Consider the following 14,628-nt stretch of genomic DNA (forward strand, 5'->3'; position numbering starts at 1 on the left):
TAGCAATAAAAAAATAGTAGAAATAGTACAGAAGAATGAGAATTTGAGGTCGATTCTGGTAAATAGATAACAAACAGCAAGCCAAACAATACCCAATCAAAACCCATATTTATTAGAAGATAAGAGGCTGAAATCGATTCTGGTAAATAGAATATTAACTAGCAAGGGTAGTAGTAACCATAATAAGAAGAATAGGGGAAAATAGAGTATTTTGTTGATACAGAAACATGAAACTGAAATCGATTCTGGTAAATAGAATATTAACTAGCAAAGGTAGTAGTAACCATAATAAGAAGAATAGGGGAAAATAGAGTATTTTGTTGATACAGAAACATGAAATTAATAGTCTAACCGACCATGCGAAGCAGTATAGTAAATTCCCTGCGGTACTAATAGAAGACTAGATAAAACACAGAGTATTTCCAAATCCGTAGGGCAGTTCACTATGAGTAGATCTAACCATCAACAAGAGAACAAGCTTGCATGGAACTCGGCATCTGATATGGAGAACTCTTTCTTAAACAAAATTGCTTCATGTGATCAAAAAACCAGCAGCAACTACTTGAAACAAGTAATAGAAGCAATAGGAAGGCAATACAACATCGATAGAATTTTTCATAGCAGAGAATTTCAATATATCATGGGCAGCAGTTGTATATCTTGCAGCAGAATTTGATACGGCACCAACAGAATTATTTTTTTCTTTTCCAGATCATAGAGACTTAATGAATCGAGTACATAGATCACTTCATGAATTGTGAAGAAAGATCTAATATATCATTGATGCAGCAAAGGGTGGCTGCACACCAGGTAGAAAGAGAAAAAACAGAGAATACTGAGAGAGAATAAGCAGTCCCTAGGCTGATTAAACCCGCCCTGATACCATGCTAGGACTTCAGCACTTGTTATCAATCAAGGGACTGAAAGGAAATTCAGGAAGAAGAAGAACAACAACAACAAGAGACGAATGAAGAAGGGGGAAAGCTTACATGTGTGCTTTGGCTCTTCCCTGGTACTTTATTTATAATGTAAAATCAATTCTTAGTTTAGGAAAGTTTCCTAAATTGAGTTACAACAAGAAGAAAATTACGTATTGCGTAGAATGTCTCAAATCTACCAAAAAGAAAACTATCCTAGGAAGATTACTTGTCAACCAAGCAATAACCAAAATATAAAGTAACCAAAATTAGAAGTAACTAAAATAGAAAATAACCAAAATAGAAACCCTGATTTTTCAAAACTTGTTTACCAAGACAGCTTCTCCAAAATAGGAACTTGAGTAACTTGTGCACCAAGGCTGCTGCAATTCTCAACAAACACTAATCGCTTGTCGACTAAGACCAGTGTCCATGCCAAGTCAACTAGTCCCTTGCAGTTTCTTATTAATACATTATTAAAGACCTTGTTCTTATATTTAAAGCTTTGATCTGTATTATTCCCTATAAACCTTCAGTTATGTTATCTGTAGTTCTTTACACAGCCTGGCTTGCCTTTGGCAGTAGATTCTCCATTGAACATGATGCTAGAATACCCGAATACCCAGATGATGGAAAATCTACATCGATGACCTGACTTGCTAAGTCACATGGGTACACATTGTCTCACAAACGTCATTCCTAACGGGCTAATGGACAATTTTGCTGACATTTTTAGAATGTAGTACTACACATCCTTCAAATAAATTAAATTGCTGAACTTTCACTCCTAAACATTTCTCCAAGCAAAAACTTAAAAACTCGATATTACAACCAAGCCTTGTTTCCAGCATGACACTCCTGGAAAAAAGAAAAAACCCAAACCTGCTGCAAACTAAAGTAGCCAAATATTGAAAGAATGCCTCATATTCAGTCAGATTGAGACACCACAGAAGCAGCTGCACTTCATCTATGCAGAAATGGAATGTCTAAATTAACTGTGATGTGCACTGCATTGGTGCTAGAGTGAGGGGGTTGTGGATGGTGTTTCGAAGTATGCTTCCAAAGTTTTCCCCATAATCGAAATCAGTTAATGTTACGTTTACACAAGCTAGATTGAGCAAATCCAATTTCGACCTATACTGTTTAGATAAAAGGGAAACAAGAAACAATTTCTTCAAGTGAACAAACTTCCAATCATGGTGGGAGATCCGCCCGAGCGAGACCGCACCATGAAAACCGAGACTCGACCACCGGCGAGACCGACCACCGGCGAGATCCGGCGAGATGGCCAGGCCAACCGGAGACCACTCGGTGGGTTAGGTCCCAGAGGCAAAACGGTTTTAGCCTATTGATGCCGAACACACAGTGGCCTGGATTTGTGAGAAAACAGCCCTAAGTATGATTTCTAAGCACCCATATTGTGAAACCGAAATGTGAGGATTAGAGAATGCAAGGTTAATAACAATAATATAAAACCAAAGCGTAGGATTAGAGAATGCAAGGTTATATAACATGTAATATAAAACCAAGGCAATAAATGAAAACAGTGTATCAAAACACAAAACTTAAATGTCATCAAGATAACATCATATGAGTATACAACACAATCTTAACCAAGAAAGAATGATAAAGTATACAACCGGAAGTTTTAAGTCATTAATGCATAAGTCATAAGACAAGTAGAGGATGATTGAGTTTCTTTGATGTTGTAGATGGCTAAGAGTAGTTGCAAGTGAAACTTGGCTGAAATCTACAAAAATTTGGTAAAAATTGAGAGTTCCAACGAGATATGGCGAGATTTGGGGCGAGATATGGCGAGATATGGCGAGATATAGCGAGATATGGCAAGATCTCGAGCGAGATATCCCATCTCGCAGATCTCGCCCTTGATCTCGTCTCGGTTTATGAAGAAACCGAGATATCTCGCGAGATCTCCCGCCATGCTTCCAATCACGAAAAGCTTAATTAGATAATATCTTCCTTATAAAAATCTCATTCCAAACACCCACAATAGATATCAATGTTTGCAAAGCTAACCTCCTACAAAATCTCCTATGTGTTAATGACAACCCATGCCTACCATCTTGCATGAGACATGGATTTACAGCCCATTACAGTGACTAATTCAATCCCTAAGTCCTAACAACCCTGCACTATGCATGACTTATTCCACTAATAACTAACATATAAACTCCTAAATAAACTCCAACTGCCACCTTAATCTGAAGTATGTGGCCAGGAATGCTATCCCCCTTAAATTACACCCTTGTACTCATGATTCAAGATCTCGCTCTTGAGGGCAATCTCGCCCTTGAGAAAAACCAAGATCTCGCTTGAGTTGGCGAGATCTCCGGAGAAATCTGTTTTAGGGTCCAATTTCGAGTGAACTCAAGGGCCCATCTTGGGGGTTTAAGGGTCAAGTTGGGCTCAAAATTGGTTACTAGCATATTTCAAGCCTTCTAAACACATTGATGGCCTTAAGCTTATGAGAAAACAAACCTATGTATGAGTTCTAACTCTACCCTAAGTTGAAATCGAAATACTACAGGAATGAACATGCAAGGTTATAAAAACATGAAATATAGAACCACTAGGGCATATTAATGAAAAGTGATAAGATACATCAAATAACTTTAATTGTTCAAAATTCTGTCCATAGGAGTACAATACAACTCATCATTCTCGACTCTCGAGATCCAATAGTACAAGTGTACAACCATCATAAGTTCATAAAGACCTACACCACTCAAAGTTGAACATAAGTTTATTCCACATTCAAAGACCTATTCTAGAATATAGAATTTGAAAAAGTAAAATTTGGGGGGAAATTTCACCTTGGTTGAAGAACTCCTTCAAATAGCCTTGATTGATCTTGTTTTCTTGATGTAGATGTGTTAACCCTTGCTTAGGGAGTGTCTAGCCTTGTAGGTGAAGATCTAGAAAAAAATCATGCAGAAAATCCAGCCAAAATTCAATTTGAAAGATCACTAGCAAGATGGGAGGCAAGAGTGAGACAAGGTCAAGACGAGACTAAACTCGACTTGTCTCACTTGAGGTTATGTGAAAAAACAAACCTGGTTGGACTGAGATCTTAGGTTGAACCGAAATCTTGAACCGAGATCTAGACTCGAAAATAATCTTGGTAGAGTTTTCTAACTTTTTGGGACTCGCCGAAGTCTCATCTCGCCAAGCCAAAAAAGAGAGATCTCGCGAGATCTCAAACCATGATTGTTCTCAAGGGATACTTCAAGGAATCTAGTCTTAAGGTTTTCCCAATCTTCCCAGATCACATCCATAGGTGTCAACCCAGCCCAATGTACCAAAACCTAATCCCTCCTTTTGCGCACTCAATGGACCAATAATGCTTGTGGGTGAATAGTGAAGGCATTATCTACCTCCAGAACATTGAGTAGCTCCCCTTGTAGATCTCTGTCACTTTCTTCTTAAGGCATGATACATAAAAATATAGGGGGAATTTTAGACGTGTCAGCAATTGAAGTTTGTATGCTGCTTGACCCACCTTTTTTAAGCCTTTAGAAATGGTCCATAATAACATGGTGATAGCTTGAGATTCCTCTAAAGCACTGCAGAAGTCTGACTATGCGGTTGAAGACGTAAATAGACTAAATCTCCTTTGTTGAAGCTTCTTTTCGTGCGATGGCTATGACATATTTTTTCATTTGAGCTTGCACCACCTGTATTTGTGCTCAAAGTTGTGCAAGAACTCATTCACGATCCCTCAATTCCTTATCCACAGACTCCACTTGGGTGGTCCTCAGGATGTAGGATAATAATGTCCGGAGTGGGCGACCGTAGACCACTTCATATGGCGTTATCTTCTTTGCCAAATGTTCACTAGTATTATAGCAATATGCAACCCAAGGGACAGCGAACCCAATCCTTTGGCTTACGGCTGGTAAGAAACATCGTAAATACATCTCCGCTATAAGATTAATGTTCTTACTTTGCCCATCAGTTTGAGGATGATAAGCCAATGAATAACTGAAATTCGTTCCTAGCAAACGAAACAACTACTTCCAGAATTGACTAGTGAGATTCAATCTCTATCACAAACGATAGTCTTAGACATCCCACTCTTCTATACGTTTCTTAAGATCTTCTACTTCAGGATTGCTCTCCACCTCCTTGTGAATTGGAGTAACCCAGTGTGGAATGGGGCTGCCAATACCCTAATTCTCTCCTTTTATATCTCTTCTAGCCTTCTAGGTAACACGTCAACCACCGATTTCTCCTTACCAGCCTTGTAGATGATCACAAAATCATAACCCATCAGTTTGACAAGCCATTTTTGTTGAGCTGGGGTGGTAACACTCTGATCCTACTTCAAGCTTCTTTGATCCGTTTTTACAATAAATTGGCAAGCCAGTAGATAATGTCTCCATCATTGAACTGCAAGGACCAATGCTAACATCTCTTTTTCATAAGTGGTAAATAGATTTCTACCTTGTATGTGTGGCTAAAGAAAGCTATTGGTTGGTTTCCTTGGGTCAATACTCCCCTCCAATGCCTGATCCAAAGTCCAAACTATCATATTCAATTTCAAGTGACTTAGAAAAATCTGGAAGCGCCAAGACTGGTGTCTCTGTCATGATTCATTTGAGTGCCTCAAACGCCTATTCAGATTGTGGCTCCACATCGAAGCAACCCTTCTTTAACACGCTGGTGAGTGGAGCAGCAATTTTGCTATAGTGTTGGACAAACTTAGATAATATCCCGTCAATTTCAAGAATCCACGTAGTGCCTTCACAAATTGTGGTTTTGGCCAATCAAGTATAGCCATTATTTTTTCCGGGTCCAATGACACTCCTTCATTGGAGATTGTATGTTCCAAATACTTCACCTGTGTCTGACAAAAATCAAAATTTTTCTCACTTTGCATACAATTGGTTAGATCACAGAATAGAAAAAACCCTTTCTACATGTTCCAGATGCTCCTCTAAAGTCTTACTATAAATTAGAATGTCATCAAAAAATACTAATAAACACTGACTGAGGTAATCTTGGAACACAGAATTCATTAAAGCATGGAAAGTTGGAGCATTCATCAACCCAAGTGGCATCAGCAAATATTCGTAACACTCATGGTGAGTGTGAAATGTTGTCTTCTCATTGTCTGGGTGCATAAAAATTTGATGACAACCCAGTCTTCAATCCAATTTGGTGAAATAATTCACCCCATGTAGTTCGTCTAACAATTCATCAATCATAGGCATACAAAAGTTATCCTTTACCGTCAATTGATTAAGCATTCTGTAATCTACTCACATTCACCATGAATTGTTATGTTTCTTGACCAGCATGATGGCTGAAGAATATGGACTGGTGTTCAGATGAATCACACCTTTCTTTGATAATTCTGCCACAATTTTCTCATCTCATTTTTTCTGGAAATAAGGGTAACAATATGGTTTATTGGATACCGGCCCATGTCCTTCCTTCAATGGGATTCGATGATCCAGGGTAAGATGGGGTGGAAGTCAATTAGGGTCTTGAAACACGTCCTCATAGCGCGGAAATAATTGCTGAAACTGGGTGTTAGGATTAACATCAAAAGCATGAGAATGATGTAATTCAGTACCACGATCGCTGCGCAAAGACAGAATAAATGGGAAGTAAATGCCTTTCTTTCTTCCTTTAAATTTCCTTTTCAAAGTCCTCATGCCACATAGCTCAACCTTTCATTCACCCAAGTTGAATGACATGATCAATTTTGTGAAATCCCACAAAAATGAACCCAAGGTGCTCAACCACTGGGCTCCTAAGACCACATCATACCCTTCTAGTGGTAGTAAATAAAGATCCACTACAACTGGGATTCCCTGCAAAGTCATTTTCACTCCTTCACAACATCCAGCATTGATACATTTCTCCCTATTAGCAACTGCAACTTCAAATTCGACTTCACCATTAGAAATCAGGTCCATTCTATTAGCAAGATGGGTATTTAAAATATTATGCATACTGCCAATTAAGAAAGTTACCCTTTTGTGACCCAACATCCCATGGACTTGCACTGTTTGAGGATTTGCATTCCTGAGATAGCATGAATAGATATTTCAGGTACTGCCTCTTCTAGTTCTTCATTGACAGTTGCTTCATCTTTCTCACTTTTTGGCCACATGCCTTCAATTAAAAAAGGTTTTTTACATCAATGGCCAGGGTTCCACTTTTTGTTGCAATTAAAACATTAGCCCTTAGATCACCGCTCACTTAGTTCAGTGGGTGAGATCTTTTTATTGGCATAATGGGGTGACCGGAACTAGCCAGAGTTGACAGTCTTTCTTCACTCTGCTGATGCACCACGCTTCATGGATTGGGCTTTGCCCTCATAAAGGTGACCAAGCCCAATCCTGCTGATAAGCTTGTTGGTGTACAAGCCTGTAAATCCACCTTCAACTGTCCTTGAGACCACAAACAAAACAACCCACTTGTTGCACTTGCGTCAACCGACCTGCTCGAATTAGTAATCTTTCAAACTGGGTTTGATAATCTTCAACTGTTCCAACTTGCTGCAACTTAGTTATATCTCCAAAAAGGTTTTGAAATAAAGTGGGACCATACCTCATGTGGAGCACCTCTTTACACCCTCCATGTGATGGCTCCTTGCTCTTCTTTGATTAGTTGGAACCATACTTATGCATCACCTTCCAGATTGAGGGATGCAAGTGGAACTCTCCCCTTTTCAGCAGTTTGGTGAAAATCAAAGAATTGATCAGCACAACAGATCCAACTCGACTGGTCTATCCTAAAGTTGGGTCAGTATGGGTGCAACCTCCATATTGGCGTGACTGATTATGACAAGACTCCCCATCCTCTCTGCTACCAGCCACGTTGTCAACCCCGTATTGATTGCTGCAAAAAATTGTCGCATAGAACTCATCATCCCTTGAGACTTGGAATCTTGTGCCACAACCATCTTTCCCAAATGAACTTCCACATGTTTGAGCCACTGTTTAGTGGAGCCTGGCTCTAATGCCATTTTGTTATGAATCCTGTTACAACCTATACTGTTTAGATAAAAGGGAAACAAGGAACCGTTTCTTCGAGTGGACCAAACCCAATAAGCAAAAGCTCAATTAGATAATTTTCCTTATGAAAATCCTCTTACAAACACTCCCAATAAATATCAACATTTGCAAAGCTAACCTCCTACAAAATCTCTCATTTGTTAACAACTACCCATGCCTAACTTCTTGCTTAAGACTTGGACTTACAACCCATTACAATGACTTACTCAAACCCCAACTACCCCACCCTATGCATGACTTATCCCACTAATAACCAACATGGTTAATTGGTTATAAACTCCTAAATAAATTCCAACTGCCACCTTAATCTGAAGTATTTGGCCAGCAATATAACAGTTAACCCTTAGTAACACCAATGATAAATAGCTTAGTAGCAAATTTCTGAGGATTCTACCTACAGAACCAACATATCCACAAGCATATCACCACCAGAACAGTGGAATCAGTCATACATGGCTCAGGAGTCAATTTCTTGACATATACTCACAGAATCAAGAAAATGTATCAACATAATACTAATAGAACAATGAACCATATATCCTACACTCAATTATATACAAAACCAAATAAGTCATTCGATGTTTATGCAGTCTGATTCGTCAAAAAGCATGTTCACCACACATTAGCTTGCATCAATCCCCTCCACCCCCACCTCCATTATTTTCTTCTTTTTATATATTTTCAGGAAATGAGGTCCACTGACAATCCACAGGGGCTGATGTCAGTTCATGGCATATTTCTGGGTCCATGCCCTTGCTGTTTCCTCATATCGACTTACTTGGTTCTTGTAAACGTGGGCAATTTCAGGAACAAGTGGATCATCAGGATTGGGGTCAGTGAGAAGCGAGCAAATAGAGAGGAGGACCTTTGATATTGTTAGGGCTGGGCTCCACTGCTCCTTCAGGACGTCAAGACAGATGCTGCCATTAGAGTTGATGTTTGGGTGGTACACCTACAAAACAATTTATTGGATAGAAAAATTAGATGACTATCATGTCATATACTCCAATAATTCAGCCAACCTTGTACCGAAAAGGAAGTATACTTAATATGGCATATGCACTAGCTCCGAATTTAACAGAAAAAGAATCATTGCCAAATCAACAACAAAAGGAAATCTCCAATCTGCATAATGTAAGCGAACATTTCTCATGATGACTTACAACCTCTCAGTCTCGGGAGCTAATAGTAACAACTTTGAGTAGCTTTTTCTGGTTTTATCACTATTTACAAAAATTTTAAATTAGGGGGAAAAAAGTAGCAATAATCAAAAAATAATTTTAACACCACAGAATCATAGATCAACACCTTAGACTAAACATTTATTAATTTGAAAGCAATATAACATGATTTAAGGCATGAACAAAACAAAAATCAAAAAATGGGAAGTATGTAATCTCACCTTACAAGAATCTCAAGAAAAATCCCAATGGAGGAGGAAGAGAGGTGTTTGAATGCAGAGGACTTGTGGAAATGAGGTGAAATGGGGGTAGAAACGAAGAAAAATCAAAAAAGGGGGAAGAGAAGCTTGAAATCTCGTTGGCAGAACCTGCAAAATATCGCAAATTCTGATCGAAAAATTGACCGAAACTGGTCGAACGAAGGTTTCAACAAGTTCCAGTTGAAATTTCCGTTTATTTCAACTAAAACATTATATCCCTAGAAAATCTCCTAGGTTTGCAATAACCCAAATGGCCGAAACTTCAGTCAAAATTTCAACTGTTTCAGTCGAAATTTGAACCATGCACTAGACCAAATATGACATTTGTAGTTAGTCTTGTTAACCAATACATGCATGATCCCTACTCCTCACACTTGGATGCAGTATACTAGATCTTAAGGTACTTAAAGGCTACTCCAAGAAAAAGAATTCTAATCTCAGCTCATGGAAACTTAAAAATTGAGGCATACACAAATGCGAATTAGGCAGGGTGTCCTGATGATAGGAGATCTACCTCTGGTTACCATCTGTAAGTAAGAGACAACCTAGTGGCTTGGAGGAACAAAAGGTAGGCAGCGGTTGCAAGGTCCAATGCAAAAGCCAAATTTAGGGCAATTGCTCAAGGTACTTGCAAAGTGCTATGGCTAAAGGGGCTGCTTTGAGAGCTTGGATCAGATTCAAAGATACCTATACAGCTATATTCAAATAGCAGATCAGCAATCAGCATAGCTCACAATCCAATATAGCATGACAGGACCAAGCGTGTGGAGATTGACAAACATTTTATCAAAGAAAAGATTAAGGCAAAGTCACTAAAGGTAGAATTATCTTGTTAAGTTGTTTTTATTATTCTTATTGTAATAATCCCACATTGGGAAGATATGTTCCTATTTTGGTAAGTTTCTAATATAAATAAAGGCCCTACTATTTCACCCAAACATAAGTCAGAATTTTCTCAAATCTTACAACGCCTTTTTTATTTATCGTTGAGCTAAGGTACTTAAAACAATCGCTCTGTGGAATCTCCTGCTCATCAAGTGTCAGCAACTCATCATCCGTTCTGATCAAAACCAAACTTACACATAGATATTTCATCTTTGTTTTACTTAGTTTAAAGCCTTCTAATTCTGAAGTTGCTCTCCATGGTTCTAACTCGGTATTAATCCCTACTTGTGTCTCATCTGCCAAAATAATATCATACGCAAAAAACATATACCAAGGAACCTCATCTTGAATGTCTTTGCTTAAATCATCCATATAAATGCAAATAGATATGGGCTTAAAGTTTTCTCCTTTCCCTTTCACTGTTTCCATAGGCTAGACTCTTCAACTTCAGTGTTTTTGTGTTTCATCTCTTCCAACAAAACAATATCATATGAGCATATATCTAGATTTAGGCAGCCTATTTTCATATCCACTAGGCACACCTATGGTTGTATGTTTTGATCTTCATGTTTTTACACAGTTCAAACTTTAGAGATCCTTACTACAGAAAAGAAGTGTTATAAGTAAATATGTAGATATAGTTAAGGATATGTATGATGGTTCGGTGACAAGTGTAAGAACAGTGGGGGAACAAAGTAATGAATTCCCAATTACAGTTGGGCTACATCAAGTATCAACTTTAAGCCCATATCTATTTGCACTAGTAATGGATGAATTAACCAAAGACGTTCAAGATGAGGTTCCTTGGTGTATGCTTTTTGCTGATGATATTGTGTTGATTGATGAGACTCAAGTGGGGATTAATACCAAATTAGAATCATGGAGAGTAGCTTTGGAATCAAAATGCTTTAAACAAAGTAGAACGAAGACAAAATATCTAGTTTGTAACTTTAGTCATGATTGGGTAGACGATGAGGTGGTGATACTTGATGATAAGGAGATTCCTCAGAGTGATTGTTTTAGGTACATAGGTTCAATCATAAGTAAAAGAGGTGATTTAAAAGGATGATGTTTCTCAAATAATTAAAATAGGGTAGATGAAATGGAGAGGTGCGTCCAAGGTCTTGTGTGATCGGCATATTCCATTAAAGCTTAAAGGAAAATTTTATAGGACCGTTGTTCGACCAGCTATAATGTACGATGCAGAATGTTGGGCTCTTAAAAAGAATTATATAGATAAACTCAGTGTGGTAGAAATGAGGATGCTAAGATGGATGAGTGGCAAAACTAGGATGGATAAGATAAGGAATGATCATATTAGAGTTGGTTTGGGAGTTCCTCCCAAGAGTGATAAGCTTAGAGAAAGTCTTTTGAGGTGGCACGGCCACATTCAACGGAGACCTATAAATGCCCCTATACGCAGAAGTGATATAATCCAAATTGAAGGAACAAGAAGAGCTAGAGGTAGACCTAAGATAACCTTAAGAGAAGTGGTGAGAAAGGATATGCATAGCTTATGCCTAGTATCTAGCATGGCCTCGAATAGAACTGATTGGAAGGCAAGAATCCATGTAGTCAACCCCATTTAGTTGGGACAAGGCTTGTTGTTGTTGTTGTTGTAGACTTTAGAGATGCTTACTCAGGATCCTAAATGAACCAAGAAGGGTTGTCATTACTGAACCCAAACCCAATCTCCTTAATCCAATTACTAGCTATATATAAATTGTACATATTTTATGAGATGTATACTACCTATTATAAGCCCACACCTACAGAGAAGCAATACAGCCTGAAGTCAAGGTATCAAAACAACCTCTCAGTAAAAATTATTGGGGCAAGGCTGCGTAGGAAGATTGCAACCCCCCGGGGGGGACTCTGCTTGTGTAGGAAGCCTTCAGCACCAGGTTCGCCCTTTTTTTAACCTATAGAGAGGCATTACAAATAACTTGTCCATTATTATGACCGCATTCGCTATCAGCCAAGCAGCAGTATATTTCATCACCAATATTGATCTATGGTTTAATTAGTACCATCCAGATTGATCTTCTACCTATATTTATTTTCACTCCCTTCCAAAGATTAACAAATACTGTCCTACCTTCTAATCTGTATTTTATTTTCTGATCAAATCCTTCTTTGATAACCAAAAAGGAACTCCCCCTCTTTTAGGAGAGGGGGAAGTCGGTGGGAGGAGGCCTCAAGGAGAGCTGGATACTTTCTAGTTGTGAGGTGAGGTCCTCGCCAACTGAGTAACGCCATTAGGGTGAACTTTTTTGCTCTATTTGTTATTCTAAGTCCACACCTGAGCATCAAGGAGGATGAATTGCCCATCTGCCCCAAGGACAATTAAAAAGGGAATCATTTCCCTACAAGCATAGTTGTTCTGCTTCTGTTTCACCACTTCTAAGGCAAGATTCTGTTTCAAAAGATTTGCATCCGATTGAATGTTCCCTTTGGGTATTGATCTATCAAAAAATCACATTGGACATAGACAAATCCTTTGGGTAAACTCGTAACCCTGGATAGTTTCATTTCGGTCAATATCTAAAGGAAAAGGTTTATCTGAGCAAGTGGCAGAAGGGAGCACACTATGAGGTATGACAAAATGACATCGTACATAGAAGAGCAGTTAAGTCAATTCATGTGAGAAAGAAAAATATATACATGGAGGTCAAGGCTATTACTAAAATCGATGCACAACTGTCACTAAAACATTAGGTTAATTCAGAAATGTTTGAATTGGTAAATTAAGATGATTCATTCCAATTACAGCTAATAACGGATCACTTTTTATTTATTTGTTCTCCAGTAAATAAATAAATGTCCATGCAAAGGAGCAGCCCCAGATTACCTTCGTTTGGAAGTTGACTTTGGGAGGCTTGAAAGGATAGTCAGGAGGGAAATGAATCATGACAAAGAACACACCACCAGCATATGGGCTATCAGCCGGTCCCATGATAGTAGCCTGCCAGTGGAAGAGATCCTCTCCGACGGGCCCAGCACTGCAGGAAGTGGGTGGATCTCTCTGTAAATCCTGGAGTTCCTTCTGGATTCTTTTGCTAGCCATAACTCCCTAAATTCAGACAGATATACATGTCACAAAGAAATGAAAAATGACAGATTTTCCAAATTAATTTTGCAGGGGTAATCATAAGGATATCGATTTCAAATAATCCAATTAAGGATGCAAACCAACCTATCAGGATTCAAAATACCCACTAGAAAATATTAACCTTATTTAATAGAAGGCATAAATTATCTGAACGAACTTAAACAGAGAATCCAACGAGCTAAAGATGCATAACTCATTTAAGCTGATATGCACCCCCATCATGCGAATAGGAAATTAAACAAAATAACGAATTTATCAATGAAGAACAGAAGTATACTTCCAAGAGGGTAACAACGAATCCGGAGAACTACCATGGAGAACTGAAGTTACAGGGAGAAAGAACAAAGAATGGGGGTTGGAAGGAGAGAGAATGAAACAGAAAGTGAGAAAGCTCACCTTGCCTGAATCACAGGAAGAGGAAGACGAGGGAAGGGTTGAAGTGATATGAGAAAAGAGAAGAAATCCAAGAAATAAAGGAAGCGTCTCTGTGTGTTTGAGGGGGAAAGAATATTGTAGAAACGCGATAATAAGTTTGTGAGATTTGCATTCCACCTCAAAAGAAGAGACTGAGCAGATGAAAGAAGCCTGGCTTGGGAAATAGCTCCAATTCGTCTCAGCGTGCGTATCTGCAAGGACCTCGCTTTCTGCTAGTCTGCAACAAGCAATTGACCGGAGTGTCAGATCATCAAAGGAGGGCCGAAGGAGCGAAGAAACAAACCGAGGAAGAGAGTCCAGGAGAAAGAGGAGACTCTACCAAGTCTAACTCTTGAATGGAGGAGACCTGAGAAAGAACCGAAGAAGAAGGAAGCAGTACAACTTCTGAGCTGGAACTGTAGAAAACTGTTGGGCCCAGCCAAAGTAGTTCGAAGATAAGATTGAGACATTGAGTCATCAATTATTTCTTTTCTTTTTCTTTTTTTTTTTTTTTTTTCCTGAGAAAAAGAAACTCATTATTTAAAACATTTACACATGGGAATTCTTGAAAACATTGAGGCTGTGTTTGTTTGTAAAGGTGGGGTGGGAAAAAAATATGTGGGCCTCATATGTAGTGGAGTTAGGGAGAAGGAAAGGAAATTAAAGGAAAATGCGGAGAAGTGTTAATTCTGAGTCCCACATTTTACTTTTCCACATTTTTCCATAAAGTCCCACATATTTTGTGGGGTTTTGAAAAGGCTTGAGGGAAAAGTTGGGTTATTACCTCACCGAGATCTCTAACTTTCTCAC

General features: G+C 38.6%; 1 protein-coding gene across 2 annotated transcripts; it reads right to left on the minus strand.

Moving 5' to 3' along the window:
• Positions 1–2,859: 2,859 nt before the first annotated feature.
• LOC149024755 (ubiquitin-conjugating enzyme E2 5A-like) lies at positions 2,860–14,228 on the minus strand. Of its 2 annotated transcripts, XM_089144964.1 has the most exons (4): positions 14,159–14,228; positions 13,957–14,056; positions 13,144–13,365; positions 2,860–8,918 (listed from the first exon to the last, which is right to left on the minus strand). In XM_089144964.1, exons 3-4 carry the CDS (start codon positions 13,357–13,359, stop codon positions 8,688–8,690), a joined length of 447 nt encoding a protein of 148 aa, XP_089001090.1. In that variant the 5' UTR covers positions 13,360–13,365; positions 13,957–14,056; positions 14,159–14,228; the 3' UTR covers positions 2,860–8,687. The 2 variants fall into 2 exon arrangements, with proteins under 2 accessions (XP_089001090.1, XP_089001091.1); XM_089144965.1 differs by lacking the exons at positions 13,957–14,056; positions 14,159–14,228 and adding an exon at positions 13,801–13,948.
• Between the last annotated feature and the right edge of the window lie 400 nt (positions 14,229–14,628).

The sequence above is a fragment of the Hakea prostrata genome, chromosome 2, assembly GCF_041222555.1.
Source record: "Hakea prostrata isolate BN-2017 chromosome 2, UWA_Hpros_2, whole genome shotgun sequence".
Classification (NCBI taxonomy): Eukaryota; Viridiplantae; Streptophyta; class Magnoliopsida; order Proteales; family Proteaceae; genus Hakea; species Hakea prostrata.